This window comes from Heteronotia binoei, chromosome 19, assembly GCF_032191835.1.
Source record: "Heteronotia binoei isolate CCM8104 ecotype False Entrance Well chromosome 19, APGP_CSIRO_Hbin_v1, whole genome shotgun sequence".
Lineage (NCBI taxonomy): Eukaryota > Metazoa > Chordata > Lepidosauria > Squamata > Gekkonidae > Heteronotia > Heteronotia binoei.
Genome location: NC_083241.1, coordinates 23,788,606 through 23,816,418, shown reverse-complemented (window position 1 = coordinate 23,816,418; position 27,813 = coordinate 23,788,606). Strand labels below are relative to the sequence as shown.

Below are 27,813 nucleotides of genomic sequence, written 5' to 3'. Positions count from 1 at the left end.
AGGGACTCGGCAGAGCCCCACCCCGCCTGCAAAAAGGGCCCGCCCGCCCGCTCCCTCCCTCCCTCCGAGAGCTCCAGTTGCGCAACAGGCGGGCGGGGAGGGGAGGGACTGGCGGCCCCGACGGCGATTGGGGCCATCTGAACAGCGCTGCAGGGCAAGACGGGCTCTTCCTTCCTCGCCTCGCCTCGGCCGGTGAGTAGCCTTCCTGGCAGAGGGTCCGGGGCCGCCTTGTCCCTTGCAGGGCTCCTGCGCTCTGATAAGCTGCGCCAGGCGGGAATTCGGCCGGTTAAGCTTTTGCCCGTGCGCTGCTATGACGCTTCTGCCTGTTGGAGCTGCCGCTGAAGGCTCAGAGTTCAGGATGGCTGGGGAGGGAGCGTGGTAAGCCTTTGGGAAATGTCTGAAAGGCTTTTAAGGTGAGCCACAATTTAGCCCCAGGACCTGTTTTCAATGCCAAGGTTGTTTCCTAAGGCGGAATAAAAAAAAGGAGTGCCTCTGACCATGTGCAGATAGTAACCACAGACGGCTAACCTGCTAGGGCTGTTTCTTTAAGCCTATTGGCGGATTAGCTTTACTTGATTTGTTAATTAATTGGCTGCTGTGGGAGGTAACTGTGGAGTGCTTGGTGCCTGCTGGAGAGGAGTTTCTGATTGCTTTTGTATGTCTTTTGTGTAGCTGTAGCTGAGTGAGGAGAGCTTGTTTGCCTGCGGGTAACTGCTGACCCCACCCTCTGCTGTTCTCTGGCTGTTGAGTCAGAGGTGGGTGGGGGCTTGAGCCTTTAATTTGCAAGGCTCATCCTTGCCAGAGGCAGAAGTGGCTCAGCTGCAGTAGAAGAAGGGTATGAAGTTCCAACCTAGGATCAGTGTAGGGGTAGTACATAAACACCTAGTTTCTTTAAATGAAACTAAGTCCTCAGGGCCAGATGAATTGCACCCAAGGGTTCTAAAAGAGCTTGCGGATGTAATTTCTGAGCCTCTGGCTATTATTTTTGAGAATTCTTGGAGAACTGGAGAGGTGCCAAAAGATTGGAGGCGGGCAAATGTCCCCATCTTCAAGAAGGGGAAAAAAGATGATCCGGGTAACTACCGATCCGTCTGCTTGACGTCTATACCTGGAAAAGTTTTAGAACAAATCATTAAACAGTCAGTCCTGGAACATTTAGAAAGAATGGATGTGATTACTAAGAGCCAGCATGGTTTTCTCAAGAACAAGTCATGTCAGAGTAACCTGATCTCTTTTTTTGAGAAAGTGACTAACTTGCTGGATCAGGGGAATGCTGTAGACATCATTTATTAAGGTTCCACATACTATCCTTGTTGACAAGTTGGTAAAATGTGGTTTGGATTCTGTTACCGTTGACAGATCGCACCCAAAGAGTGCTTGTGAATGGTTCCTCATCCTCTTGGAGAGGAGTGACAAATGGAGTGTCTTAAGGATCTGTCCTGGGACCTGTTTTGTTCAACATCTTTATCAATGATTTGGATGAAGGAATAGAGGGAATGCTTATTAAATTTGCAGATGATACTAAATTGGGAGGGGTTGCAAACACAGAAGAAGACAGAAACAGGATACAGGATGACCTTGACCCGCTGGAAAACTGGGCTAAAACAAATACAATTAATTTTAACAGGAATAACAGCCGCCCTGAGCCCGCCTCAGTGGGGAGGGCGGGATATAAATTGAATAAATAAATAAAAGTTCTGCATTTAGATAGGAAAAATCCAATGCATGGTTATAGGATGGGAGAGACTTGTCTTAGCAGTAGTATGTGCGAAAAGGATCTAGGGGTCTTAGTGGATCATACACTGAACATGAGTCAACAGTGTGATGCGGTGGCTAAAAAGGCAAATGCAATTTTGGGCGGTATCAACAGAAGTATGGTGTCCAGATCACATGATGTGATGGTATCGCTTTACTCTGCTCTGGTAAGACCTCACCTGGAGTATTGTGTTCAGTTTTGGGCACCACATTTTAAGAAGGATATAGACAAGCTGGAACGAGTCCAGAGGAGGGCGATGAAGATGGTGGGGGGTCTGGAGACCAAGCCCTATGAGGAAAGGTTGAAGGAGTTGGGGATGTTTAGCCTGGAGAGGAGGCAGCTGAGAGGTGATATGATCACCATCTTCAAGTACTTGAAGGGCTGTCATATAGAGGATGGTGTGGAATTGTTTTCTGTGGCCCTGGAAGGTAGGGCCAGAACCAATGGGTTGAAATTAAATCAAAAGAGTTTTCAGCTCAACATTAGGAAGAACTTCCTGACGGTTAGAGCGATTCCTCAGTGGAACAGGCTTCCTTGGGAGGTGGTGGGCTCTCCTTCCTTGGAGGTTTTTAAACAGAGGCTAGATGGCCAATGAAGAACCTGTGAATTTAGGGAGAAGTGTTTGTGAGTTTTCTGCATTGTGAAGGGGTTGGACTAGATGACCATAGAGGTCCCTTCCAACTCTATGATTCTATAATGGTTACAAAACCTATGGTTTTTGGAGACGAGAAAAATGCCTTTTCTGTCTTCAGATTATGTGCTGAGTTTTAGAAGAGGCAGATGTTTTAGAATACCATTTTTAAAGACGGTATCGGTCCAGTTTTTGCGAATATCCCAGATTAAAACCTTTTAAAAAGTTATTTTTAATTTTAAAAACAACTTTTAAAAAGAGTTTAATCTGGAATGCTGTTTTTAGACAATCAAAAGACTGAATATGACCAAGGAGACCTTTGCTGGTTTAGAGGTAGGTCCCATCTAACCTGATAGCATTTATTTCCGAAAGTGGTTAGCACCACCCTCTGCACCAGCCCTCAACAAGGTGTACTGCCTTTGAACCTGGAAGTTCTACTTAGATTCAGTAATGGTAGTTAGTTGTAATAGCTGTCTTTTTGTGCATTGGGAACTAGTGTGGAGGGGCTTCAGGTAAGAGAACTGCTATGCTGACTGCATGTGGGTGCCCCCCCCCGCAGTGGGAGCCCTCCCCCCGCAGTGGGAGCCACATTCTCTCAGAGCTAGAAGTCTGCATACAGGGAAGGTGGTCCTTTCTACTCAGGTAGTAAGAGAGAGCTTCTAAAAGCCATTAAAATTGCCTTTGTTTTTCTGACAGCCACTGTGCCTTCAGCAATTGTGTGGCGGGCAGTAATTCAACAGGTGTGTTTTCCTTAGGGTGTTGCTTTGCCAGTTGAATTGCTGCTGTCATGTACTTGCTAATAGCACAGTGCCTCTTGAACAAGTGGCAGCCTAAGCCAGCAGATTCACAGCACTTGAAACTGTTCTTCCATTAGCACCCCAATCATTTGAATACTGATGTGGAAGAGTACATTTAACAGATTTCAGCAGAACATGCTTCCAAATTAAAGGAACCTAAAAGGAAAATGTGATCAGTGCTCCCTCTAAGCTGAGTTAGTGTGAGCTAGCTCAGTTTTTTAGCCTCTGGCTCACACATTTTCGTGTTAGCTCATGAAACATGGCCCCAGAGCAAACTAATTTATGCAGTAGCTCACAGCTTTAATGCCAGTAGCTCACAAAGTAGAATTTCTGCTCACAAGAGTCCACAGCTTAGAGGGAACATGATGTGACGCCACTCCATGGGTTAGTAACAACTTGGTGCTTGCACCTTTAATGGTGACTTGAAAGCCAGGGCATGGTAAGGATGTAAAACCTCCTAAAATGACAGTACAGGGCAGAGCTAACGTTGATCCCTGCTCTTGTAAGACTGGCAGAGTTTTGGAAGGTGGCCTTCGCCCCAAGAACTTGCTTAAAATAATGAAGTGTTGCATTGGCTTCAAATTAGCTTTTCAACAGCAAGTCCAGCTTTTGCTTTCTCCTTGATTGTTGACAATGCTTAATTGTCTATTTTAAAAAATAAAACCTTGCATGGCCAATAAGGAAAAGTCATAGGAAGAGGGGGGAAATACCCAGGGAAGAACAGAACATCAGAGGAAGGAACTGAAAAGTGGATGACGATCAAATGAGTGATTGAACAGAGAAGAGGGGTGTGACCAGGAAGTGTAGAAAGGAGGCTTAAAGTTCATGTTAGATTAAAGGGGGGGGGGTGAGTGGGTTTGGAGACTGGCAGGAGATAGTAAACGCCTCTTTGGAAGTGAGTGTGGTAGTAACCCCTGCCTCGAAGTGGGCAATGGTGCCCCCTCCCTAAAGAAACCTATCTGGCCCCTGGAGGGATGCATAACTAACATGCGCTCTCAAATGTCCCATTCTTGATGTATCTGATCCCCATGGAGATTTGACTCTTTTGCTGTGTTTGGGGTTCTAATTCTTTTTTTAGCTCTCTTTCCTGTTAGTTTATCTATTTGTATGTTTAATTGTTTTCATCCAAGCTGGGTGGAAAGAGATATAGAAATGTTTTCAATGCATGGCACAATCCTTGGCATCTAGATCCTAGATCTGCTGGTTATTATAAAGGTAGCAAAATGTTATTTTTGTGTGTGAGGCTGTCCTTGATAGATAGGCAGATAATAATTCTGAGAGCGAGCACATTTGTGCTGGCTGAAGGTCCCCGGTTCAACCCTAGGATCTCCAGTTGAAGGTAGCTGGTCTTTTGAAGGCTTGGCTTGGCTTAGGACCTAAGAGAGCAGCTGCCAGCCAGAGAGGACAATGCTGAGCTAAACGATCTGCCTTGCTGTAAGGAAGCTTCCTGCGTTCATAAACACGGCCTGTTATCCTTGGCTGTCAGCAGTCCCTTACTGTCCATACAATTCTATTCCTACTAGAGCAGGGGTAGCCAGACTTGCTGAATGTAAGAGCCATATAGAATAAACGCCAGATGTTTGAAAGCCACAAGCCATGAATGTCAGATGTTGGAAGGAAGGAAGACAAATAGATGGGAACAAGGGAAGGAGAGGCAGAAAGAAAGCAACTTTAAATGCATTCTCCAAGCCAGTCAATGGGGTGGTGGCTTCGAGAGCCACACAATATAATGTGAAAGAGCCACATGTGGCTCCCGAGCCGTAGTTTGGCCACCCCACTTCCATTTTTATGACCTCGGTATCCCAGTTTTCATCCATCACAGACTACAGGGGGTACAGAGGAGGCACTGATTTGGCATCAGCCTGTTTAGTTTCAGGAATGCTGCAGTGCTGGAGATGACTCTACACATTGTTCTTACAGTTTCAGCTATGCATGCCTATCATATTCTGCTTCCAGCGAAAGCTATGCACCAATAAAGTGATAACTGTTTTTAAAATGTTCACTTGTATGAATGAAAATGCCATAAATATCTGTTTTAGGGCTAGACCCTGGAGGTGCCTTCCAACTTTGTGGTTCTATGATTCTGTCCTGTGGATGCTTTCCTGCACACTGACCTATGCTACAGATTTGCGAAATTGCTGAAGGAGCAGCCTGGAAACTACACAGCCACACCCGCAATAACCGGATTGAAACAAAAGGAGCTTGCCTGTGTATATCATACTAGCAGAAACAATTGGATAGCAGAATCAGACTCTAGAGAACCGATTTGCCCAGATTTTTGTTTCAGAAATCTGTAAAAGGAAAAGATGCACTCCCCTCCCTCAGAAGGTACCAGTCAGTTCCTTTAGACAGAGGACCATATTTTATGTCATGCTGTAAATTTTAATATTCTTCTGGCTGCATTTCCCAAACATTAGAGGATTTTCTGTGCCTTAAAAGCAATTTGACATCAGGAAACTAAGGGAAACTTCCTGCCACAGACATAATAGTTGGAAAAAGCTTTTCTTTGCTTAATTTCTGTGTCTGGGTCTTGCTATTTAAAAGCCACAATTGCAGGGCCAGAATGAAGGTTGGCGAGCTTACTCCAATATCTTGAGCAGGATGGTGATAAAATTGCTTTGCCCTGCCAGGTTCTTGTAAGGATTAACAAGAACAGGTGTAGGAAGTACTTTGACATAACATGGAAGGCAAGGACTTAACAAAAAAGGTGAAATGTTCCCCATCACTTTGTCTGTGTGCTGGGATGAAATTACATTCTGTTCAAGGCATCCTTGCAAATGATGAAGTTACTAGTCAGCAAGGTTTATTATTAAGAGCCTTGCTACAAACGGTACAGAAAACATGTTTGTATTTTTTCTTAAATTCCTTATAAAGCTGTATGCTGTCACACCAACAATTTGCAATACGCAGCTTAGAGGTGTGTTAGATCTTCAGCTTATTAATGGCCAGGGATAAATTTAGGACTACAGTCATATGCACACTTACCTGGCAGTAAGTTCTACTGACTTTGGTGAGGCTTGTTTCCAAGTGAAATGCATGCGGTTGGGCTTTATGGTGCATTGACATTTTCAAGAGAAGGCACAGTTGCTGCTTTCCATTTGCTTTCAGAAGAACTGACTTCTGGCTGCCCTCTTTGCAGCTATAATTCTTTTAAACTAAACATATCATAGCCGTGTATGGGAGAAGAATCATACACGGTGGCCAGAGTTTCCTGGATTTCACAACCTGCATCCCAGTTAACTGTCTGGCTCCACAATGGTATTTAGTACACATTATACTGTATGTGCATATAAGTGCTGTCAAATTGTAGCCAACTTATGGCAAGCTCCATCATTTCAAGGCAAGCAAAAAGCAGAGGTTGTGTGCCTTTGCCTTCCTCTGCAGAGTCTTCCTTGGTGGTCTCTCGTCCAAGTACTAACCCTGCTTAGCTTCTCCCAGCAAGGGGCTTTCAAGGCAAGCAAGAAGCAGAGGTGGCATGCCCTTGCCTTCCTCTGCAGAGTCTTCCTTGGTGGTCTCCCATCCAAGTACCGGCCCTGCTTAGCTTCTGAGATCTGACATGACTGGGCTATCTCATGCTGCCTTCCCTCCCATGTTCTACCATAGCTGGGGTCCTGTGTTCCCTTTTGTTGTCAGGACAGGCTGTGGCTTAGTGGTGAAGCATATGCTTATATGGTTCCTGTTTCAGCCCCTGAAATCTCTGCTTAAATTATTCTTACGAGCCACTATCAGTCAGAGCAGACTAGAGGGATTTGTGGTCAGATTCATATTACAGCTGCAACCTGGGCAAAGCTGCCACCTGTTGGATTTTTTGTTTAAAAAACCAGCTCTACAAAATTCATCCACGGAAGTTGCTGGTCCACAAGATGTGGCTAGCGTTAGATCAGGGGCTTGCGGTAGCTTTGTGTGGTGAGGGGGACACCTCTTCCTTCCAGGTGATAAGGCAAAGTCCCTTAACCTACAACAACGTTTGAGTCTGCTGAATAAACAGCACTGTTGCCTGCATTGAATTGTGCGGCTTGCTTTGTGCTACACTGGCAGGTGGAGAGAAATGGTTGTTTAATAATTAAACAGTATAGTAAAGAAAAAACCGAATGCAGTTGCCCTTTCATTAGGCACAGGGGTTGTTAACAGGGGAGGGTTATCTATGAGGTACAAATGGTGATCTGCAGAGCCGGATGCTGAGTTCCAACTTGATGCTACCACTACAAAAAGAGGAAGGGTTGGCCTTTTACTGCTTGTGACTAGCTAGGAGGACTCTTTTATAGATACACAATAGTGCCAACAGGGTTGTGAACATAATCTGAGTGCCATTGCAAAGTTGTTTCTTTGGGAGCTAATCTGAATCGTGGAAAGCGAAATGCAACTTCTGGCCCAGCCTAGCTTGACCTTGTCAGATCTTGGAAGCTGAGCAGGGCCAACTCTGGCAAAGTGCTTGGATGAGAGACCTCCTTGGAATACCAGCAGTCAGGAGGGCTGGGGCAGGCTTTATTTAGCCACCTCCCTGAATATTCTCCAGGCCCCCAGTAGCGGTCACTCACCAGAAGTCACTATGACTTCCAGGTGTGCGAGCACACATATACATATAAAAATACCGAAAAGAGAGAGAGTGCATGCATGCATGCCAACTTTGCAGCCAGCTGGGTCTTCCCAGCCATCTGTCTGCTAGGTCAAAAGAAATTCAAGACTGCGAAGAGGAAAGGTGCAGGAGAGAGTAGGTCTCATGCTCCTTGTACCTTTTCCTAATTGAAATTCCAGCCTCCCTTCCAGTGTGATTGGGGTAGATCAGGCCTGGCTTAGATAGAATCCTGAAATGTGCACAAGTGTGTGTTGTGTTTGTGTTTTAAATTCTCTGCTTACCCTCATGCACAAACAAACACAGTAAAGATAAATCTTTTAATCTTGCTTGCTTTCTGCAGTCCGCCCCCACCCCCCATATGAGCAGAACCCATTCTGTCATCTCGGGAGCACACCTTGTTCTGCTGCACATGGCCAAAGACCAATCTGGGTTTATACAAACATGAAAGAGAACGAGGCGGCAAGACACAGCTGGTAAAATGGACTGCAGTGTTGTCCCACCCGTACAGGATTACATTAACCTCCCCCTGGGAAAACCAGCTGTTTGCAGAAAGCTGTAATTTATCATCTTCAAAGTAGCTGGTTTATTGCAGAGGAACTTCAGAAACAGAATGGAATGGGAGATTGCTGAATTAGAAGCTATTACAACACTCAGGATAATGGAACTCCCAGGACTTAACAGTGATATTGGCTTCTGATCTCACTATACATGCTAAATCACTCAGTCCTCATTTACACACAGAAATCAGTCTTTAAAGGTGCCACTGGATTCAAACTTAATTCTCACATCTGTTGTTAGCTCCAATATTATCTGTATGCCATTTGCTGCTATTGACATGTCTTACCTAATGTGCTATTCCAATCTTTATTTATTGGTCAGTTACTTTGCATCTTTACTCTAAATAGCTCTTCGTAGAAACTAAAAAGGTAAAGGTAGTCCCCTGTGCAAGCACCAGTCGTTTCCGACTCTAGGGTGATGTCACATTATGACGTTTTCACAGCAGACTTTTTAGGGGGTGGTTGGCCATTGCCTTCCCCAGTCATCTACACTTTCCCCCCAGCAAGCTCATTTTACTGACCTCAGGAGGATGGAAGGCTGAGTCAGCCTTGAGCCGGCTACCTGAACCCAGCTTCTGCTGGGACTGAACTCAGGTCGTGAGTAGAGCTTGGACTGCAGTACGCAGCTTTACCACTCTGTTTAACGGGGCTCCTTTCATGGAAACTACCCCACCCCAGCCAATATGTAATATTTGAGGGAATTTGTTTCAGTGGATCTGAAGGAGAATACATGTACACATGCTAAGTCTCTCAGTTCTCACTTATACCCAGAATTTAATTCTGTTTGTCTTGAAGGTTCTACTGGACTTTGTTCCCACATTGGTTTGTTAACTCTTGCAAATTTACTGCCATACACAGATCTACTCGACTGCCTCTATCCAATTTCAGCTATAATCATCTAAGTAGTTATGCATCTCCAGGGGTCATTTTGTAGAAAAATAGGTGGTGGAGCTCATTAGCATAACTCATTAGCATATCCCCCAGCCAAAAGCAGCCTGATTCAAGAAAGGAAAGCCCCGGGCAAGTGAGGCCTGCTTGGGCTGGCTAAAGATCCAGCCAGCCCAAGCAGGCCTTGCTTACCTGGGGCTCTCCTGGGCCACCCACCTCAGTCAAAAGGCCAGCAAGCCACCTGCTGCCCAGAATCACATAAGAAATGGGGAAAGGGTAGCATGGCCTTCTCCAGGGTTAATGAGGGCTGCTGGGAGTGTGACAAAGCTCCTAGTGTCTGGTTGGCTGTCTGCTTTCCTAATCTAGGGAATGTTATGCAGCTGCACCTACTATTCAATGGACAAGGTAGGTGAAGAGGAAGAGGGGGAGCCATCAGAAAGGTTCAGGAGCTGTGCTGCTGAATCTGAGGCCTGTGCATCTCCACTCTAACTGACCCTAAATGACAACCAACTCCTCCACCCCATGTATGTAACGGTTGAGGAAATTCTGTTTCACTATAGTTGAGGATTTTGAAAAGCAACATCCCGGTGTTCGCAAGTTAAACGCATCCATTTCATAAAACAAACTGGGCTGTCAGTAAAATTGGCATAATTTCAAAACATTTGGAATACAGTGTTAAAAAATTATGGGTTATTTAAGGTACTTGGTAGGGTTGATTCCCATGTATATTTCCACCCCAACACTTGCGCTGAATGTGTGAACTAACTTAATGGAAATATAATCCTAGAGGGAAAGTACGTTGACAGAAAAATTGATTTTGATCTGCAGTGGCTTATTCACACATGCAAATAGCCTCTTAATCTTACATGCTTCAGAGAGTGAAAATGCACATGTGTAAAATTACCCAGGGGGCTCATATAACCATGCAAACCTAATCCAAGTGACAGACACCCTCCTAAACCCAGCAACTTTAATGGACTTAAGTGTGATTCTCTTTGGAATTGCATTGTAAGGCTGGGTACACACAACAGTGTGTACCTTCACCGTCCTGGCTTGTTTTATCCACAGTGAAATCTAGTGAACAATTACAGTAGTGCAATGGTATTTTTTTTTTGGCCACTGTGTGACACAGGGTATTGGATTGGATGGGCCATTGGCCTGATCCAACATGGCTTCTCTTATATTCTCAGTCTCCAATAGACGTGTAGCTTCATCCTTATAGTGGAATTAAAATATATTATGATAGAATGTGTCTCATGTTCACATTTCTTTGGATTCAACCTAATACAGTTTTTAAAAAGATACTTTCTCATGAGCTGAAATGATACCGCTACTGTTGAAATATCCTTTCTAACATTTTCTTCCTCAATGCCCCTAGTATTTTACAAACTGAATTCCACGGAGGAAACAAAGATCTCTTTCTGCTGCTAGAAACATTAAAACTGTCTCCCCTGCTTGGACTCCTGCATTGTCGCTGCAAGAGCAAGATACAGCATGGGAAAGCGAAAGTAATGTCTCAGAGTGTATACTGAGAACATTTCTTGGTTGAAGTTTTTAGGAAAGCATTTTGGGGAGCAGATGCCAGGAATGCTAGGACAGCCAACAGGTGGGCCTACTTGGGTGTAGCCCCCCAAAAGGCATTCGAATTCTTAGCTGTCCTTAAGTAACAAGAGCTACCATGGGGTTATGTTGAGAATGTGATATTTGAACCAGGCAGTGCCCAATGTTATGCTGTTTTTAAAAACTTGGTCTTATTATAGGCCTTAGTGTCTTTGCAAGAGTAGCATTTGTACTGTATATTTTTTAAAAATGTTAGGCTGTTGGTAGCCACCTGTAGGACGACAGCTATTTTAAAGCCTTTACATTATAAAATGAAACAAATCTCACCATAGCCATGGGTTATAGCCCAAATAGCACTTGCTGTCTTCCCATTCTCAGCCTCCCTGTCTCTCCTTTTGGTATAATAAGACCGGCCTTCCTTACAAAAATGTTGTAAGGATTGTTAAGACAATATGTGAAAAGCATTTTGGAAACTGGAGGCGTCTTGTGTAAGTCCTGTCTAGGAGTGATCACATTCTGGGTTTTGCATGCTTTTTAAAAAAAAGAGAGAGAGAGAGAGAGAAAGACTCCTAAGTAAATTGGCTGGTTATAATTTCATCTCTCATAATGCAAAATATTTCTCTCAGGTGACAGTATCAAGTACTGAAGGATTAAGTGCAGTGTGCTCATGCACTAAGTGTGAAAGCCATGGTTTGTTTGTTCATTGCATTCCCATTATGTCCTCCCCCCTCCACAGTATACAAATTGCTATTTCTGCACCTATCCGCTTCTGTCTAACATTTTTCTCATGCTGTTCCTTCATGAAGCTCCGGGTGGCTCCCCTCCCCTCCTCTATTTTATCTGCACAACAGCCTTGTGAGGTAAGCTAAACGAAGAGAATATGACTTTATCAAGGTCAACCGTACAGTTTCATGGCTAAGGGGGGATCTAGGTGATTCTCAAGCCACTAAGACTGACAGTACAATCCTATTAGGGTTGCCAGCAGGAACTCATTTGCATATTGGACCACATCCCTAACACCAAGCCAGCCGGAACTGCATTCCTGTTCAAAAAAAGTCCTGGAGAATGGGGGCACTTTCTTTCGGGGCTCATAGAATTGGAATTTTTGAAACTTAGAGGGTCTTTTGAGGAGAGGCACTGGATGCTATGCTGAAAAATTGGTGCCTCTATTTCAAACAACAGCCCCAGATACTCACAGATCGTTTCTCCATTATCATTTATGGAAACTGGTCACCTTAGGATATAATGGAGTGTGCAGCAGACATTCACACCCTCCCCTGTGCTTTCTAATAACCCTGAAATGGGGGAAGGGCCTCCAAACCAGGGGATCCCTTGTCCCCAACTGGGGATTGGCAACCCTAAATCCTATGCAGCTATTCCAGTCTAAATTCGGTAGGTATAGATTGGAGCAACTCTACACAGGATTACATTAAAATAATATGAGGGAAGATTGCTTTGCCACTAGTTACTTTTACTGTGAACATTCTGTACTTTTCTCAATTGCCTCACACCCCATGCTTCCTCCTTTATATGGCCCTTTGACCCTGTTTGCATAACCTCTTGTACGTTTGTGGGATCTACCAACTGGGGTATTTACTCCATGCATCTGACAGTGGGCATGAGTTCAGTTATGCTTTTTTTAAAAAATTGTACTTTAGAAAAAAACAAACTTTAGTTCCTTCAATATTCCTGTTTGTCTTTGCAGATATTTTACTATTTTTTTTCAGCATAGTTGCTTTTTCTTCTGTGTGTGCAAAGTGCTGATCTTCCAGAAACTGGGTAGGAGCAAAATTAGAGGAAACAGCCACTTCTTTGCATTTTCTCCATTCCTCCAGGAAAACATCCTGCGTGCATGACAGAATTATCTGTGCAAGAATTGTTTCCAAGCTAGACACCCTTCCAGTCGGATGTGTTTCCTAACCCCATTCTGTTCTTCTCCTTTCAGTGTGGCATATCAGTTTACTATCCAGACTAGGTCTGCAAAGGCCTGGGTTCAAACTTACCAATCAATAATTGAAACTCACTGCATTACACGGGGCCAGCAGCTCCTTCTGCTCTGAACCTGGCCTCCTGCAAAAGGTTGTTGAGATCAGGGCTTTTTTTGTAGCAGGAACTCCTATGCATACTAGGCTACATCCCCCTGATATAGCCAATCTTCCAGGAGCTTACAGTAGGCTCTGTACCAAGGGCCCTGCAAGCTCTTGGAGGATTGGCTACACAAGAGGGGTGTGGCCTGATATGCAAAGGACTTTGGTGTAGTGGTTAAGTGTGTTGACTCTTATCTGGGAGAGCCAGGTTTGATTCCCCACTTCTCCACTTGCACCTGCTGGAATGGCCTTGGGTCAGCCATAGCTCTCAGAAGGGCAGCTTCTGGGAGAGCTCTCTCAGCCCCACCCATCTCACAGGGTGTCTATTGTGGGGGCAGAAGGTAAAGGAGATTGTAAGCCACCCTGAGACTCTGTTTCAGAGAGGAAGGGTAGGGTATGAATCTGCAGTCTTCTTTAAAGAGCAGGAAGGGGGAACTGTGTATGCTACCCTAAGTTGCTGCAGAAAAAGGGAGCAATAAAAATGTAGTAAACTCCCCCATACATTGCTGAGCATTATAAATGCATTGTACCCCCTCCCCCCCAAGCAATGTAGGGGATAATGAGAACCCAGCTAGTCCTCCTTGGCATGGTTTTGTCTTGGTCACTCAAGAGTATGATGGAATATTTCAAACTTCACCTGTTTCTGTTTTCCTTCTACCGTGCTCTTGTTTGCCAATCAGCAGACAAAGCATCTCCAGATCCTGTTTCAGGACTGTCCCAGTTATGTCTCTGAAGCTTCTTTGCTTGTTACACTCACTTGGTTTTTTATTTCTTCACAGATTGACATTTCCCAAAGATGGCGGCTGTTGGTTTAATCTCATCCTGCACTCGTCCCTTTGTGCCTTTACTTAGGCCAGGAGTTCCAAAGATGAGCTCATCCCAATTGCACACCACTGCCGGACGTGCTTCCAGGGATTATTACGAAGCGCTGGTGCTAGGCGGGGGAACCGGTGGGATCACCATGAGCGCCCGCATGAAGCGGAAAGTGGGAGCTGGAAACGTGGCTGTTGTAGAGCCACAAGAGGTATAAATGGCAGGTCCCCCCCCAATGGAAATCCCAGATCTTGATGAAAGTTTGGCTTATTCACATTCCCATCTCAAACATTTTCCAGACAGAATTAGCTCATGTAATGCTGTGGAATAGATGATGACATTATTTCTATTTATTGTGGCAGGTCAGGCAGAAAAGAAAATTCCTGCTTAAATGCAGAGCAGCTTTAATTACAAAAGACAAGATATGGCACGTTTTAGGTCACAGGGCAATCACACACAAAGAGCAAAATGACATAAAGGGTATGTGCTTTTGCCATTGGGGTGAGACTGAATTGCTGCTCACCTTCATACAGATTGTAGCCCCTCTGTCATCCCAACTGGAATATAAATAAATACGTGTAAACTTTTAAATATTTCATTGTGGTATCTAGTAATATAGCATCCTTTTAGGCTATGCTTAGGATTTAGAATGAGATGATGATGATGATATTGGATTTATATCCCGCCCTCCACTCCGAAGAGTCTCAGAGCTGCTCACAATCTCCTTTATCTTCCTCCCCCACAACAGTCACCCTGTGAGGTGGGTGGGGCTGGAGAGGGCTCTCACAGCAGCTGCCCTTTCAAGGACAACCTCTGCCAGAGCTATGGCTGACCCAAGGCCATGCTAGCAGGTGCAAGTGGAGAAGTGTGGAATCAAACCCGGTTCTCTCAGTTAAGAGTCTGCACACTTAACCACTACACCAAACACGCTCTACACAAAACTGACACCAAAATGGTCCATGCCTGCTCTCACAAAGTTAATTGGGAATATAAATATGATCCAAAATCTCAAGCCACTGTACTGAGGTTATTTACTTGATGAAAAATTCTGGGTCTGGACCAAAGAATTGCACAGAAGGTTCCAAGGTTGCCATCTTGGGTTGCCCAACACAAACAGTTGGTTTGGCACTAGCTTAGATGAGTCTGAACATCAGTTGCATGGTGGGTACAGTCATTTTTCCATTGCTTTCCCCTCCTGTTTTGTAACTCCAGATCTCCCTCCTTGGGTCACAGGGCAATCAGAAGTTAGACTTGTCTGTTTCAGGAGGCCTTTCTGGTATGATCTGGTTCATTCTGCTGGGCTTGTGTTATAGCTGGATTGTAGTTTTACTGTTGCTTTTACTTGTCTCTTCCAGAAACACTATTATCAGCCACTATGGACTTTGGTTGGGGCGGGGGCAAAGCAGCTGGCCACATCTTCACGCACGACAGCAAGTGTAATTCCTTCTGGTGTCAGGTGGATCCAGTCCCGAGTTCAAAAACTGGATCCAGACAACAGCTGTGTATACTTGGAGAACAACCAAAAGGTAAAACTCCCTTTTTGAAAAAATGCCAGTTCTGCTTATTCTTGAACATCCTTTAAACAGAAACAAATGGCCACATCTAAGGTGTCTTTGCACATGTAGTGGTCAGTGAATTCTGTGAGCTTCCAACTTCAGTTGCAGGCCCTCCCAGGACATTCAGTGCAGTCCCTGAGGGTCCCCTGACCCTGAGGAGAGCTTTTTGAGGGGTACAGTGTCAGGACAGAAGCTACAGAAGTCAGGGAAAAGTAGAGAAAATCTGCTCCAACTCAAGATTTCTGGCCCTCAAAGGAGCTCTCCCTGAACTGAAAAAATCTGAAACATGCAGACACAACTCTAGATCAGAAGTAGCTTTTGCATGACAGTCATTCCATGGGGCGGGGCACCAGTGAAGCACCACATGATTAGTGATATTTTTTAAAACATGCAAAATTAGTTAGAAAGGCCTGGTTTGGGGAACACAGAGCCATCCATTCTGCAGTGCTGAAATGCTTTTAAGTCAAATTACACTAGTGGCTGGCTCTGGCAACACAGCCTTTCAGCCTAGAATAATCTGGAGATCTTGTTTCATATACATTACCATGCTATAATCCTTACAACAAACCTGAAAGGTAGGCCAGTACTGTTATTATCCCCATATTTCAGACAAGTGGCTTCTCTGAAACTGCTAAACAAGTTCAGGGCAGAGGAGAGATTTGAATCGGGAGCTGCCTGATCACAGCTGATGCTCTTAGATATCTCTTAAGTACATGTGTGTGTGTTTATTAATGTACATGAATGCCCCTTTATATATTGATATTTACTGTCCCACCCGATGTCTTGCATTACAGATCTCTTACAAGTATTTGATCATTGCTCTTGGACTCCAGCTGCAGTATGAAAAGGTATATTTCTTTTGAAGCTCTTCTCTTCTTAGTGGTATAAACTTTGGCCAGGACTCAAACATCTGGAACAAGGGTATCGAACTCAATTGCTATGAGGGCCAAATCTGACATAAATGAGACCTTGTCGGGCTGTGCCATGTGTGTCATAAAATGTAATGCCAGGTAGCGGGGATATAAACTTTGTAAAGGACACAGACAAACACAAAGATTTTTTAAAAACTTACTGTGGAGAAATGCCATTTTGGCTGGTCTTCTACTGGGAGTTGGCTGGAGGAGTCTATTAAACTCTGGAGGCAGGCTTTGGGGCCTAGTCTCTTCCTCCTTCCCCCTCACCTCCTGTCTGGAAGCAGCAATTCTGAGGCCTCCTAGAGAGACAGGAAGTCTTTCAAGCTGGTCTCTCAGAAGGCTGCAGAAGGGTAGACCAGTTCCTGGACGGGAACTGCAATTTATATTGGAGATTTTGGGCGGGAAGCCTTCAGTTTGAGTTTGAGCTCAGTCTTGGAGATCAGTTAGTTAAGAAGGTATGGTCAGGCCAAGTGTATAATAGGGAGAGGAGTGTTTTTTCTTCCTACTATTTGTTGCTTCTGTTCACTTTTTTAAAATGCCTGTAAATAGTTGTATGTTATGTTTGTTTAAAGGAGTCCCTCTGTACCACATAGTTTCCCCAACCACCTTAGACCACGCTACTGTAAGAGGGGGGTCCAGGGAACGGGGAAGGCATTCAGTTGGCAAGGGTGCTAATTCTCCAGGGTCTCTCAAAAAAGGGTTTTGGTCTCTGTGATAACCAGGTGCTGGCTGGGTTGGCAGAGGACTTTGAGACCAGACCTCAGAACTGGCAAGAGAGATTGGGAGTCCTGTTCCTCTCAGTCAGGAACCCCTAAATTGAGCAAGTGGTGGCAGCACGCCCAAGTGACAGGAAGATTAGCTCCAGGAGTTGGCAACCCAAAAGGGAGCTGACGGGACTGGGTCTGAAGGTCAAATCAGGCTGGTTCCATCACACAATAAAACATGCTTAAAACATTAGCACTTATTGGTCTTAAAGGTGCTTTCTTTGGATCTCTCCCATGGGATCCAGGGAGCTGGGCAAAGGAAGCTCTGGCTCTTTCCTTCCTTCCTCAGGGGACCAGGAGGGGGAGGAGCCTCGGCTAATAGAAGGAAGAGAGGCTTGACTCAGTAGATCTGCTGTGTGATTGAAAGAGTCCGGTAAAACAAGCTGTCCCCCCCCCTCCCCAAGGGAGGAGCCTCAGCCAATGGAGAAAATAAAGGCTTTGCTCTGTAGCCGCTGTGTAATTGAGCAAACGTGGCAAAGCAAGCTGTGAGGCAGAAGAAAGCCAAAGAGAGGGCGAAGGAAACAGATGACAGTCAGTTGCTCAGGAGCCTGATTCAGCTCCGGGGCTGCATGTTTGACACCCCTGATCTAGAGGCTGCTGAAGGACTTGGGGGCATTCCCAGAGGGATTGGGGAGTGCTTTTCTCACTTTAAACAGCAGACACGTACCTCCCACCCAGTATTTGGGATACATTGACCTAAAGTTCACTTGGGCACACGGAAGTAGCTTTGTGGTTCTACGGAGCTCAGCCACCATCCAGAAAGACATTTGAAGGTGTTAGTCTTGCCATTTCTCTGAACTTGGTAAATGGAATTCACAACTTCCCAGAATTGTGTACAATTCTACCAGTGGTTACTTTGAAACTCCCTAGCTGAAGTTCTGCTTGCCCCCACCATTGGAATTATGGGGCAGAGCATGTTCCCTTCTGGTGAAAGACCAGAAGGGAAAACCATTTTAAAGGTCTGTAAGCCTCATGAGAGGCTGCTACACTTACTATCTCTGGTGGTGGTTTTACTTGAATTTTGAATACTAAACTAATGTTCTCATCTGTTCATCAGTTTTATGTGAATTTTATAATAGCTGCATTGTTTTACATTTATTGTGACACCCCCTTCCCAAAGGTTTTTATTAGGAAGACGTGGTGGGAAAGAATTTCTAAAAACTAAATACTGATGCATTGTAGCATCAGCGTAGCAGTGTGGTCTGAGACGGAACAGGTTGCAGGATTCCATAGAGGTATTCCGTCACACTCGCTACTTGAATGAGACTTAGAAAATACTGTGCAAACCTTTTGTAGGGCACCACATGCAACTACTATAAACATGCTCAAGTGTTCCTTGTTTCTTATGTGTTGACAAGGACTGAAATCCAGCATTGCAGTAGGCACATATAAGCTCAGGGAAGTCAGTGAGTTTAAGAGTACTTAACTGCATTAGACTATGCTAGGTGAGAAGTCACTAGTTCACAATGCACACAGTAGTTCTGCATTAATTCCTGCAAGCAGGTGCTTTGTGTGAAGGATTTGTGTAACATGAAAACCATGTGTCAGGCCAATTTATAGGGCCTTTGGGGGCCTCTAATGATGCATATTAGCATTTAAATTTCAGGGACAGGATCACTGGTATACTGAAAGAACTGTACTTTGAGCATACATGTATACAGGGTGGGTGTGCTTGTATAGTGACTGGGGTTGGGTTTGGAGGCACAGCTAGAAACAGCAATTTAGTTTTTCCTCCTTTGGATATTTGATCTATAGAAACAACATAATGACATGACATCGTAGGTAATTACAGAAGTGGCCTTTTGCGTAAAAGAAAAAAAAGATGGCCTAATTTAAATTATCATATACGTTTTGGATAAATATAGATCTGGGTTGTGCGCATGATTGTAACAGAAGATGAGTCAGATTCTGTATACAGAAGATCCATTGAAAATGAGGCAGATCCAGTATACAGCATGAAGAAAGACGTCACCTTTACTGCCCCTGTGCTTGAACTATTCAATACAGCCTAGCTAATTTTGTTCTGTTGCAGATCAAGGGCTTGCCTGAAGGTTTTAAATACCCTAAAATAGGTTCCAATTATTCCATTCACACAGTAGAGAAAACATGGAAAGCATTGCAAAACTTCGAGGAAGGAAATGCCATTTTCACCTTTCCAAACACTCCGGTGAAATGTGCAGGCGCACCTCAAAAGATCATGTACCTGTCAGAGGCATACTTCAGAAAGGTATGGACCAGCATAATTGATTAATGCATTGGTGGTGGATTTCTGAGCAGACATCTTTTTTAAATGGTTGAGTTTTTTAAAAGCCATATCTTCAGTTGTATAGATACCGGCAGCATAAATGGTTGCAATACTCCATCTGTTCACACAAGCTTTCAGCTGTTATGGTGGGGTGCTATGACTTCTCTCTCCTCCTTGTTCAAACTGTTGTGCAACTTTGTCTTTATTCTTTTATGGGCCTAGTGAACAGAGGGCTTGAATGTTGACTTGTAACCTATCCTGAGCATAGAAGATCTCAAAAAGTCTGTGTACCTACGTCAATCCTGGTAGAGGTGATAATCTTTAATTAAGTAATCTGTAGAGCAGCACAGGCTGTTAATGTCCCATAGCAAATCTGAAGCAATAAGTACACAGGATGCCATTGAAGCAAAAGATAAATGCTCACCATCTTTTGTCTCCCCCCCCCCCATCAAATGATTCTTGGATGAGTACACAAAATGTCGGAAAAGGCTCATTTACCTGGTGTCTGACTTGAGCCTGCTGCCATGAACACTGTCCTCATGAAAGAATGTTCCACAAAATGAGACGAGTCTGTTGTTCAAGTTACAGAGAGAGTAGTTGCTTCATGGGTCATAAAATGTATAACAACTATCTTTTCACCCATAGGTCACCTGTTTATCTGGGGCTACCTTGTCTCTAAAGATAGAACCAGTGACTCCCAATTCCTCAGTTCAAGATTGGTAGCAAGTAGCTGATTTTTCAGTAGCTTGATACCTGTTATCAATTATGCTGAATTAGGCCATGGGTCCATTTTATATTGTAATATGACAGACTGAGAGTATTTTATTTTTATTTATTTATGGGATTTCTATTCTGTTCATCCTGCCAAAGCGTGCTCAGGGAAGGCTATAACAGAATAAAATACATCATTAAAACATAAGAATATAAAAATTTCTCAGTATAAAACAGTGGGTATAAACAGCATAGAACAACAATATGGTGAAAGCCGCCCAAGGCTGCTCATCAATATTCTAGATCTATTTCAGTTCACTTTATGTAGTTCATGAGCAGTCAAAGAACACTTCTGGGCTAATTTCTGCAGCAGGGGTCAATCTATTTAGTGTCCATGACCTTAGCTAAAACCCTGGCGGAAGAGCTCTGTCTTACAAGCCCTGCAGAACTATAGTAGGTCACACAGGGCCCTGATCTCTATAGGGAGCTCATTCCATCAGGTCGGGGCCAGAGCTGCAGGCAACTCTTGCCCTTATTTGGACAGTCCAGGCTAGCCTGGTCTCATTAGATCTTGGAAGCTGAGCAGGATCAGCCCTGGTTAGTATTTGGATGAGAGACCAACAAGGAATACCGGAGCTGTGATGCGGAGGCAAGAAGTGGCAAACACCTCTGAATGTATCTTGCCTTGAAAACCCTGCAGGGTCACCATAACTCTGCTCTGAGTTTATCGCAGTTCCCATCATCAGACAAATCTTGAATGTCAACATATTCAGTGGATGGTGTGGCTCTTGTAGCAATAATGCTGTGTCTGCTGCACCTAGTTTTTAGAAGTCTAATGCACAGATAAACATAAACAGCAGCCCTTTAAACCACTTTTGCAGCTAGCATTATCTTTTTCCCCATTCACCCCCCAGACCGAAAAACGATCCAAAGCCAACATAATCTTCAACACGGCACTTGGTGTAATATTTGGTGTGCAGAAATATGCTGACTCTCTGCTCGAAATAATCAAATCAAGGAACATTACAGTTAACTACCGACACAACCTCGTAGAGGTTCGAGCTGATAAACAGGAAGCTGTCTTTGAGAACCTGGACAAACCTGGAGTAACAGAAGTATATCAGGTCAGAAAATGTAACCATTCCGGTGCTTCTGTTTGTAAGTGTGCTAAGACCTTGACATCTTCCTGTGTGTGGTGTGACAGAACATGCTTATGTTCTCTTGTCTTAAGAAACAGTATGTATTAGTGAATTAAATGATGAGGGAAGTGGAATGTAGTCAGTATGTTAGACAGGAGACTCTCTAAAGCAGGAGAGGTCAAACTTGTTTAATGTAAGAGCCACAAGACATGAATGGCAGATGTTTGAGAGCCACAAGACATGAATGGCAGATGTTTGAGAGCCACGTGACAGGGAGAGGTGGAAAGAAAGCAACTTTAACTTTAAATGCCTTCTCCAAGCCAGCTGATGGGAGTGTTGGGGGTTTCAAGAGCCACACAATTTGTGTGAAAGAGCCACATGTGGCTCCCAAGCCACAGTTTGGCCACCCCTGCTCTAAAGTATACCCTACTGGGATGGCCAGTTAACATAAGCCACATAAATTCTTTGTCCACACCACCACTCCCTTGGCCAGGGTGAAAACACAAGACACATCCTTTCACTGTGCCGCCTGTGAGGCAGAATCCTGATTTTCTGGGAAGGGTGGCTGCTGGAGAAGTGGCTGTGTTCTGCTGTCAGTTTGGTGCAAGGAAAGGATTTGATGGGGGGGCCCTGACGTTTTGTGGATGGCACAAGACATGCAATGATTGAGTCCTCATTTCTCAAAGAGAAGAGACTTATGAAGGGGGTTTGTTGTAGCAGGAACTCCTTTACCTATCAGGCCACACACCCCTGATGTAGCCAATCCTTCTTGGAAGTTATTTCCAAATAGCCAATCCTTGTACGAAGAGCCCTGTAAACTCTTGGAGGATTGGCTACATCAGGGGTGTGTGGCCTAACATGCAAAGGAGTTCCTGCTACAAAAAAAGCCCTGGCTAAGAGTGTCACAAACTACGTTTGGTCGAGCAAATGCCTCTGTTTGTGAAGTGATAGGGAAGTCTGCAGAAACTCATGCCACAGATCTAGCTGTTCTTCTGCAGGCCAGCACAGCCACCCTCTAAAACTACCTGCAGTGCACTGTTTCCTGCTAGAGAAACCAGTGAGAAAGAAATGGGGTGTCTCTCACTTGGAATGCTCTTCCTCTTGAGCAGAGCTTTTGGGGTGGGAGGGCTTACTTCAGCCAAGCTGCTACAGGAGAGGCAGGATGGTTTTCTGGCTGATGAGGGGGCACCTTCAAGAGACCCTAATTCCTCAGACAGGAAGTTAGCCATTGTTAAACTACAGCCGTGGTCTTCAACCTTTCCAGATGCAGGATCCATCTTTGAGCCCCAAGCAACAGCATGTGGCCCACTGAGAAGCGAGCTCCTCAGTCATGTGACAGGAAGAGAAACAGTTAGAGTTATAACTTCATCAGTATCAGGAACGAGGGGACAGAGAGCACTACTCAAGAACCCGAGGTGGTTTGTAATAGTGAACAGCAAGGCAGTAGTCAAAAGTACGGAAGGATCCATTCTACTCTGAGAGATCCAGTCCCACCCTCTTGCTGTTCCCTTGTGCATGTGAAGAAGCAGGAAACGTAACACTCTTCCTACATTCAAGCACCAGCAGCAGTCCATTCAAAAACCAGCAATCAGAGTAGTTCCACAGGGGGAGGCTGTTTCACATGCAGAAGGCATTGATCTACAAGTTCAGAATACTTGCAGCCGTTTTTCAATAGCTTTCCTTCTATCCAACCAGTATGGAATGCTGCACGTTACACCACCCATGGGACCCCCCGATGTGCTCCTGAATAGCCCAGTTTCTGATGCTGCTGGCTGGGTTGATGTAGACAAGGAGACGCTACAACATAAAAAATATCCAAATGTGTTTGGTATTGGAGATTGCACTAACCTTCCTACCTCGAAGACAGCTGCAGCTATAGGTAAATTCCATCTATAGTAATCAGTTGCATTTTTGAACAGATGGTACCAGGTTCTATAGCCCAACCTGGATGGCCCAGGTTAGCGTGATCTCATGAGATTTCAGAAGCTAAGCAGGGTTGGCACTGGTTGGTACTTGGATGGGAGACCACCTGGAAAGGTCAGGGTCACTACACAGAGGCAGACAAATGACACAAACCATCTCTGCTCATCTCATGCCTTGAAAAACTCACTTGGGGTTAACTTTGAGAATGACCCAGAATCAGTGCTTTGCATGAAGATGGTTCCAGGTGTCATCTGCAGCATCTCCATTTAAAAAGGATCTGGTAGCAGGGGACATGATAGACCACCTGAGACTGTGGAGCCAGCTGGAGCAGACAGCACTCAATTTGAGAGACTGATAGGTCTGAAATCAGTAAAAGGTAGCTCCATGCATTAGGCAGCTTGGTAGTAGGAAACAACTGGAGATATGTCTAGAACCAATTAGTTTAGCTCAGTACCTTGAATATCTAGGGCCCAATCCTGCTGAAGTTTTGACTGGGAGCTAATCATAACTAGGCTATGCCCCATTAGGCTCACTGGGTCTTGGTCACAAATAATTATTTGGGTTAGGTGGTTTACTTCTTCCCTTTCATTTTTAATTAGGAGCACAATGCACATACTCAACCTGAGAGCCAGTTTGGTGGAGTAGTTAAGTGTATGGACTGAGAGAACCAGGTTTGATTCCCCTCTCCTCCACTTGCAGCTGTTGGAATGGCTGTGGGTCAGCCATAGCTCTTGAAGATGATGATATTGGATTTATATCCCGCCCTCCACTCCGAAGAGTCTCAGAGCGGCTCACAATCTCCTTTACCTTCCTCCCCCACAACAGACACCCTGTGAGGTGGGTGGGGCTGGAGAGGGCTCTCACAGCAGCTGCCCTTTCAAGGACAACCTCTGTCAGGGCTATGGCTGACCCAAGGCCATGCTAGCAGGTGCAAGTGGAGAGGTGGGGAATCAAACCTGGTTCTCCCAGATAAGAGTCTGCACACTTAACCACTACACCAAACTGGCTCTCTTGCAAAGCTGTCCTTGAAAGGGCAGCTTCTGGGAGAGCTCTCAGCCCCACCTACCTCAAAGGGTGTCTGTTGGGGGGCCAGAGGGAAGTAAAGGAGATTGTAAGTTGCTTTGAGACTGAGATTCAGAGTGAAGGGCAGGGTATAAATCCAATATCTTCTTCAATATTGTTGATGAAATTCTCAATTTTTTAAAAAAGAGGAGAGACCAGCAACTAGCAGGCTTAAATAAATGGTCCTCTTAATTCATGGAGAATGAAGCAGTATAGGCTAGGAACATTTTGACATGTGATCTCTTCTGAGGCAAGGCAGTAACCATGCAACATATGTGGGGGTCATCCTAAAAATAACTCTGAGGCGCACTACCCCACAGCTGCCAAGTGGGCTTTCCTTTGGTCAGATAAGCAGCTGTTTACTATATCACAGATGTGTGTTTAATAGATAACTGTCAAAACTTAGTGTCTCATGTCCTGTACAGTCACCCTGTCTGAACTTCAGGCAAAAATATTTCTCATATTTGACCCAAGCAGTCGGGGTTGCAAACCAGTAACTTTCATATCTCAGACTGCATTCCTGCAGACACTTACAGTAATTTGGCAATAGAATTCCCCTTGAGTCAGTGGAAGTTATTTTCAAGTAATAGCCCTGACACAGCTGAATTTTGTGACACTGCCTTACCAAAGTAGTTCAGTTAACTTTGACTAGATCATAGCCCCTCTGTACAAAAGCTACACAAGTAATCTTCAAGGTCAGGGGAGATAAGCATGGTTGCATTAGTAAGTGTAGCATTCTCATGAGCACACTTGATTGTCTATCATTACAATTAAGAAAATGTGAAATACTTTTGTGCGTTTTCTATAAAAACAATACCAAATTAACAGAGCTGTGACTTGAAATATAATTTTAAGATATCAGCATTACTAATCCACAGGAAAATGTTTGGACACTAATGTAAACACTTTTATCTCTGATGTAGCTGCCCAGTCTGGAGTACTTGATAAAACCATTTCTTCCATAATGAAGGGCAAAACCCCAATGAAAAAGGTAATATTTATGTGGATTTGTCCTTAAGTGGGTAAAAGCGTCATTTGGAACATGGGATTTTTAAATCCAAGGTCTTTGTAATCTTAACAGCAATTGTTCAAGTAGTTAACGTTTTAATGTTTTTTAAAAGGTGCTTTACATTCTCTATGCTGCCTCCAAATATTCTCTTAGCAAGGATATTATAAACTTCAAATTAATAACTTGTTTGTTTTCCCTTTTTAAAGACATGTGTATCTGTCCAGTTGTATGACTTATTTCCTACTGAAGACATAAAGTAGACACCAGTACAGCAATACATAAGTTCACTGAACTAAGACATCTCATGATAGAAAGCCACTGTTGTAAAAAGATGTCATGGAAGCACTCATAAAATGCAAGATTAGAGGTGAAATATGATCTGATCAGGCATGGAATTAACTTGCACCTGTTTTTACAATAGGGTGCTATAAGGCAGATTGGTGGTTAAGTGTGCAGACTCTTATCTGGGAGAACCAGGTTTGATTCCCCACTCCTCCACGTGCACCTGTTGATGTGAACTTGAGTTAGTCACAAATTCTCACAGAGCTAGTCTACTCAAGAGCAGTTTCTGTTAAAGCTCTCTCAGTCCCACCTACCTCACAGAGTGTCTGTTGTGCGGAGGGGAAGGGAAAGGAGATTGTGAGCTGCTCTGAGACTCCTTCCAGTAGCAAAGGGCGGGTAGAAATCCAATCTCTTCTCCTATGCCCACCCTTCTTGGAAGCTGTTTCTGTTGAGCAGACTCTCTGGCTAGGTATGCCCAAATTTGGATTATGAGAACATGGGAACTGGTTTTGGTTCTGAATACTTTTAACAGTCTGACCTTGTATGAATTGTTTTATAACTTAATGAGGCACTTATGCAGAACTAGTATACATTTAAACAAATAACTTAATTAAGCAAATATTTGTCCCAGAATGTCCTCAGATACTGACTCTTCCAGCCCTAGGGCCGCCAGGATAGACAAATTGCTATCAAAGTTGTGATGGGTTTTGACTGGTACCTCAAGCGCACTGTCAAATATTTTGCAGTATGATGGCTACACGTCCTGTCCACTGGTAACAAACTATAACAGAGCGATCCTCGCAGAGTTTGACTACAATGCGCAGCCTTTAGAAACGTTCCCCATTGACCAGAGCAAAGAGCGACTGACCAGTTTTCACATGAAAGCTCACATGATGCCTCTTCTTTACTGGCACGGGCTACTGAAGTAAGTATTTTATGTCTATATCCCACTTAAGCCAACTGCAAATGCTCAGGCTTAGAGGAAAATAAGCTCAAGGAATGTTGGTAAGGAACTGCATTTATGAACTGCCTGCAAAGGGAGTCGAATAATGAAGTAGTACAGTAGTGAAGAACTTTCAGTTTTGTCTATGGGGAAAGTTAACATGAGCTTCATAAAAGTATTTTTACAAACCTACTGGCTCCATCTTGCCAGTTTGAAGTAGAATGCTGCATGAAGACAATGACTGCAGATTTATACTCCGCCCTTCCCTCTGAATCAGAGACTCAGAGCAGCTTATAATCTCCTATATCTTCTCCCCCAACAGACACCCTGTGAGGTGGGTGGGGCTGAGAGGGCTCTCACAGCAGCTGCCCTTTCAAGGACAACTCCTGCAAGAGCTATGGCTGACCCAAGGCTATTCCAGCAGCGGAGGAGTGGGGAATCAAACCTGGTTCTCCCAGATAAGAGTCAGTGCACTTAACCACTACACCTGACTGGCTTTCACTTAACCACTACATCAAACTGTTACTGCATGGAACAGTAACCTTCCATTGTTTGCAGCCACTGCAATTTCACTTAATGATTTTCTATTAGAACAAAATTCTAATATTTTGTTTAATAGATGTGGAGGTGGGTTGTTTGCAATTCTATCTATTGCAGGCCTACTGTATTCTGCGGGGCTGCTTGTCACCTTGGTCACCATAAACCAATGGCCCCCAACCTTTTTTCCCCCAGGGACCGGGTCTCAGGGCTGGCCGGCTGGCCTGCCGCAGCCCCAGAGCCAGCAGCTGCCCCCCTGCGGCGCCTCCTCGCCTGTTTCCTCCTCTGCCCCGCCCCCCACAGCCTTGCTGCCCAGCACAGCCTCACCGTCTCCTGTTTTTACCACTTTAGGGCCAGGGAAAGTGAAGTGCCTTCCAGACCAACCTCCCCCGCTAATCAGCTGATCCAATCGGCCGGGAAAACTATGGCAGTGGGGCTGTTTCAGCTGTCGTGTTGCTGCTGCCGCAGTTTTTCCCCGCTGATTGGATCAGCTGATCAGCAGGGGGCAGGGGAGGTCAGCCTGGAAAGCGCTTCATGGCACCTTTCCCGGCCTTAAAGTGGTATAAACGGGGGACGGCGAGGCTGCGCGGGGGGTGGAGGGGTGGGCAGCTGCGCAGCCCACTTGGAAACAGGCCACAGACCAGTGCTGGACCGGGTCCTGGAGGTTGGGGACCCCTGTCATAAACAATAACCAACAAAAACCTATTTATGGTCTCTTCTTGTCCTTCCTGTATACCTTCTTGGAGGGGTTGGATTTATCAACAAATTCTACTATAATAAAATGCAATAAATATTTCCCAGTTGTTTCATTATGTTCCTTTTTCCTCCCTCTGCAGGGGATTCTGGGGAGGTCCTGCTCCAATAAGGAAACTGGTACACCTGGGGTTGAAGTAAAGAGTCACTTTCTCCTGTATCAACAACCAACCAATCCATCATATTTTAATAAGCACCACAGCTTTCAGAAAGCAATCTGGAAGATATTCACCTGCACTTTCCATATAAATAAAATCCAGTTTATCTGCAAGAACCTGTGCTTCAGAGTCCTCTTAAAATTACAGATATT

At 44.5% G+C, this 27,813-nt stretch overlaps 1 protein-coding gene across 1 annotated transcript; it reads left to right on the top strand.

Moving 5' to 3' along the window:
* Positions 1-75: 75 nt before the first annotated feature.
* On the top strand, positions 76-27,774 carry SQOR (sulfide quinone oxidoreductase). The gene is made up of 10 exons (XM_060259815.1): positions 76-192; positions 13,632-13,876; positions 15,021-15,191; positions 16,016-16,069; positions 18,932-19,126; positions 20,770-20,979; positions 22,690-22,873; positions 24,903-24,970; positions 26,017-26,195; positions 27,587-27,774. Exons 2-10 carry the CDS (start codon positions 13,649-13,651, stop codon positions 27,642-27,644), a joined length of 1,347 nt encoding a protein of 448 aa, XP_060115798.1. The 5' UTR covers positions 76-192; positions 13,632-13,648; the 3' UTR covers positions 27,645-27,774.
* The last annotated feature ends 39 nt before the right edge of the window (positions 27,775-27,813 follow it).

Bases quoted from the DNA above. Each gene is read 5' to 3' on its own strand.
- SQOR (XM_060259815.1), top strand. From the start codon at position 13,649: ATGGCGGCTGTTGGTTTAATCTCATCCTGCACTCGTCCCTTTGTGCCT. The intron at 13,877-15,020 runs GTATAAATGGCA...TGTCTCTTCCAG, and splicing joins CTGTTGTAGAGCCACAAGAG to AAACACTATTATCAGCCACT. The intron at 20,980-22,689 runs GTCAGAAAATGT...CTATCCAACCAG, and splicing joins GAGTAACAGAAGTATATCAG to TATGGAATGCTGCACGTTAC.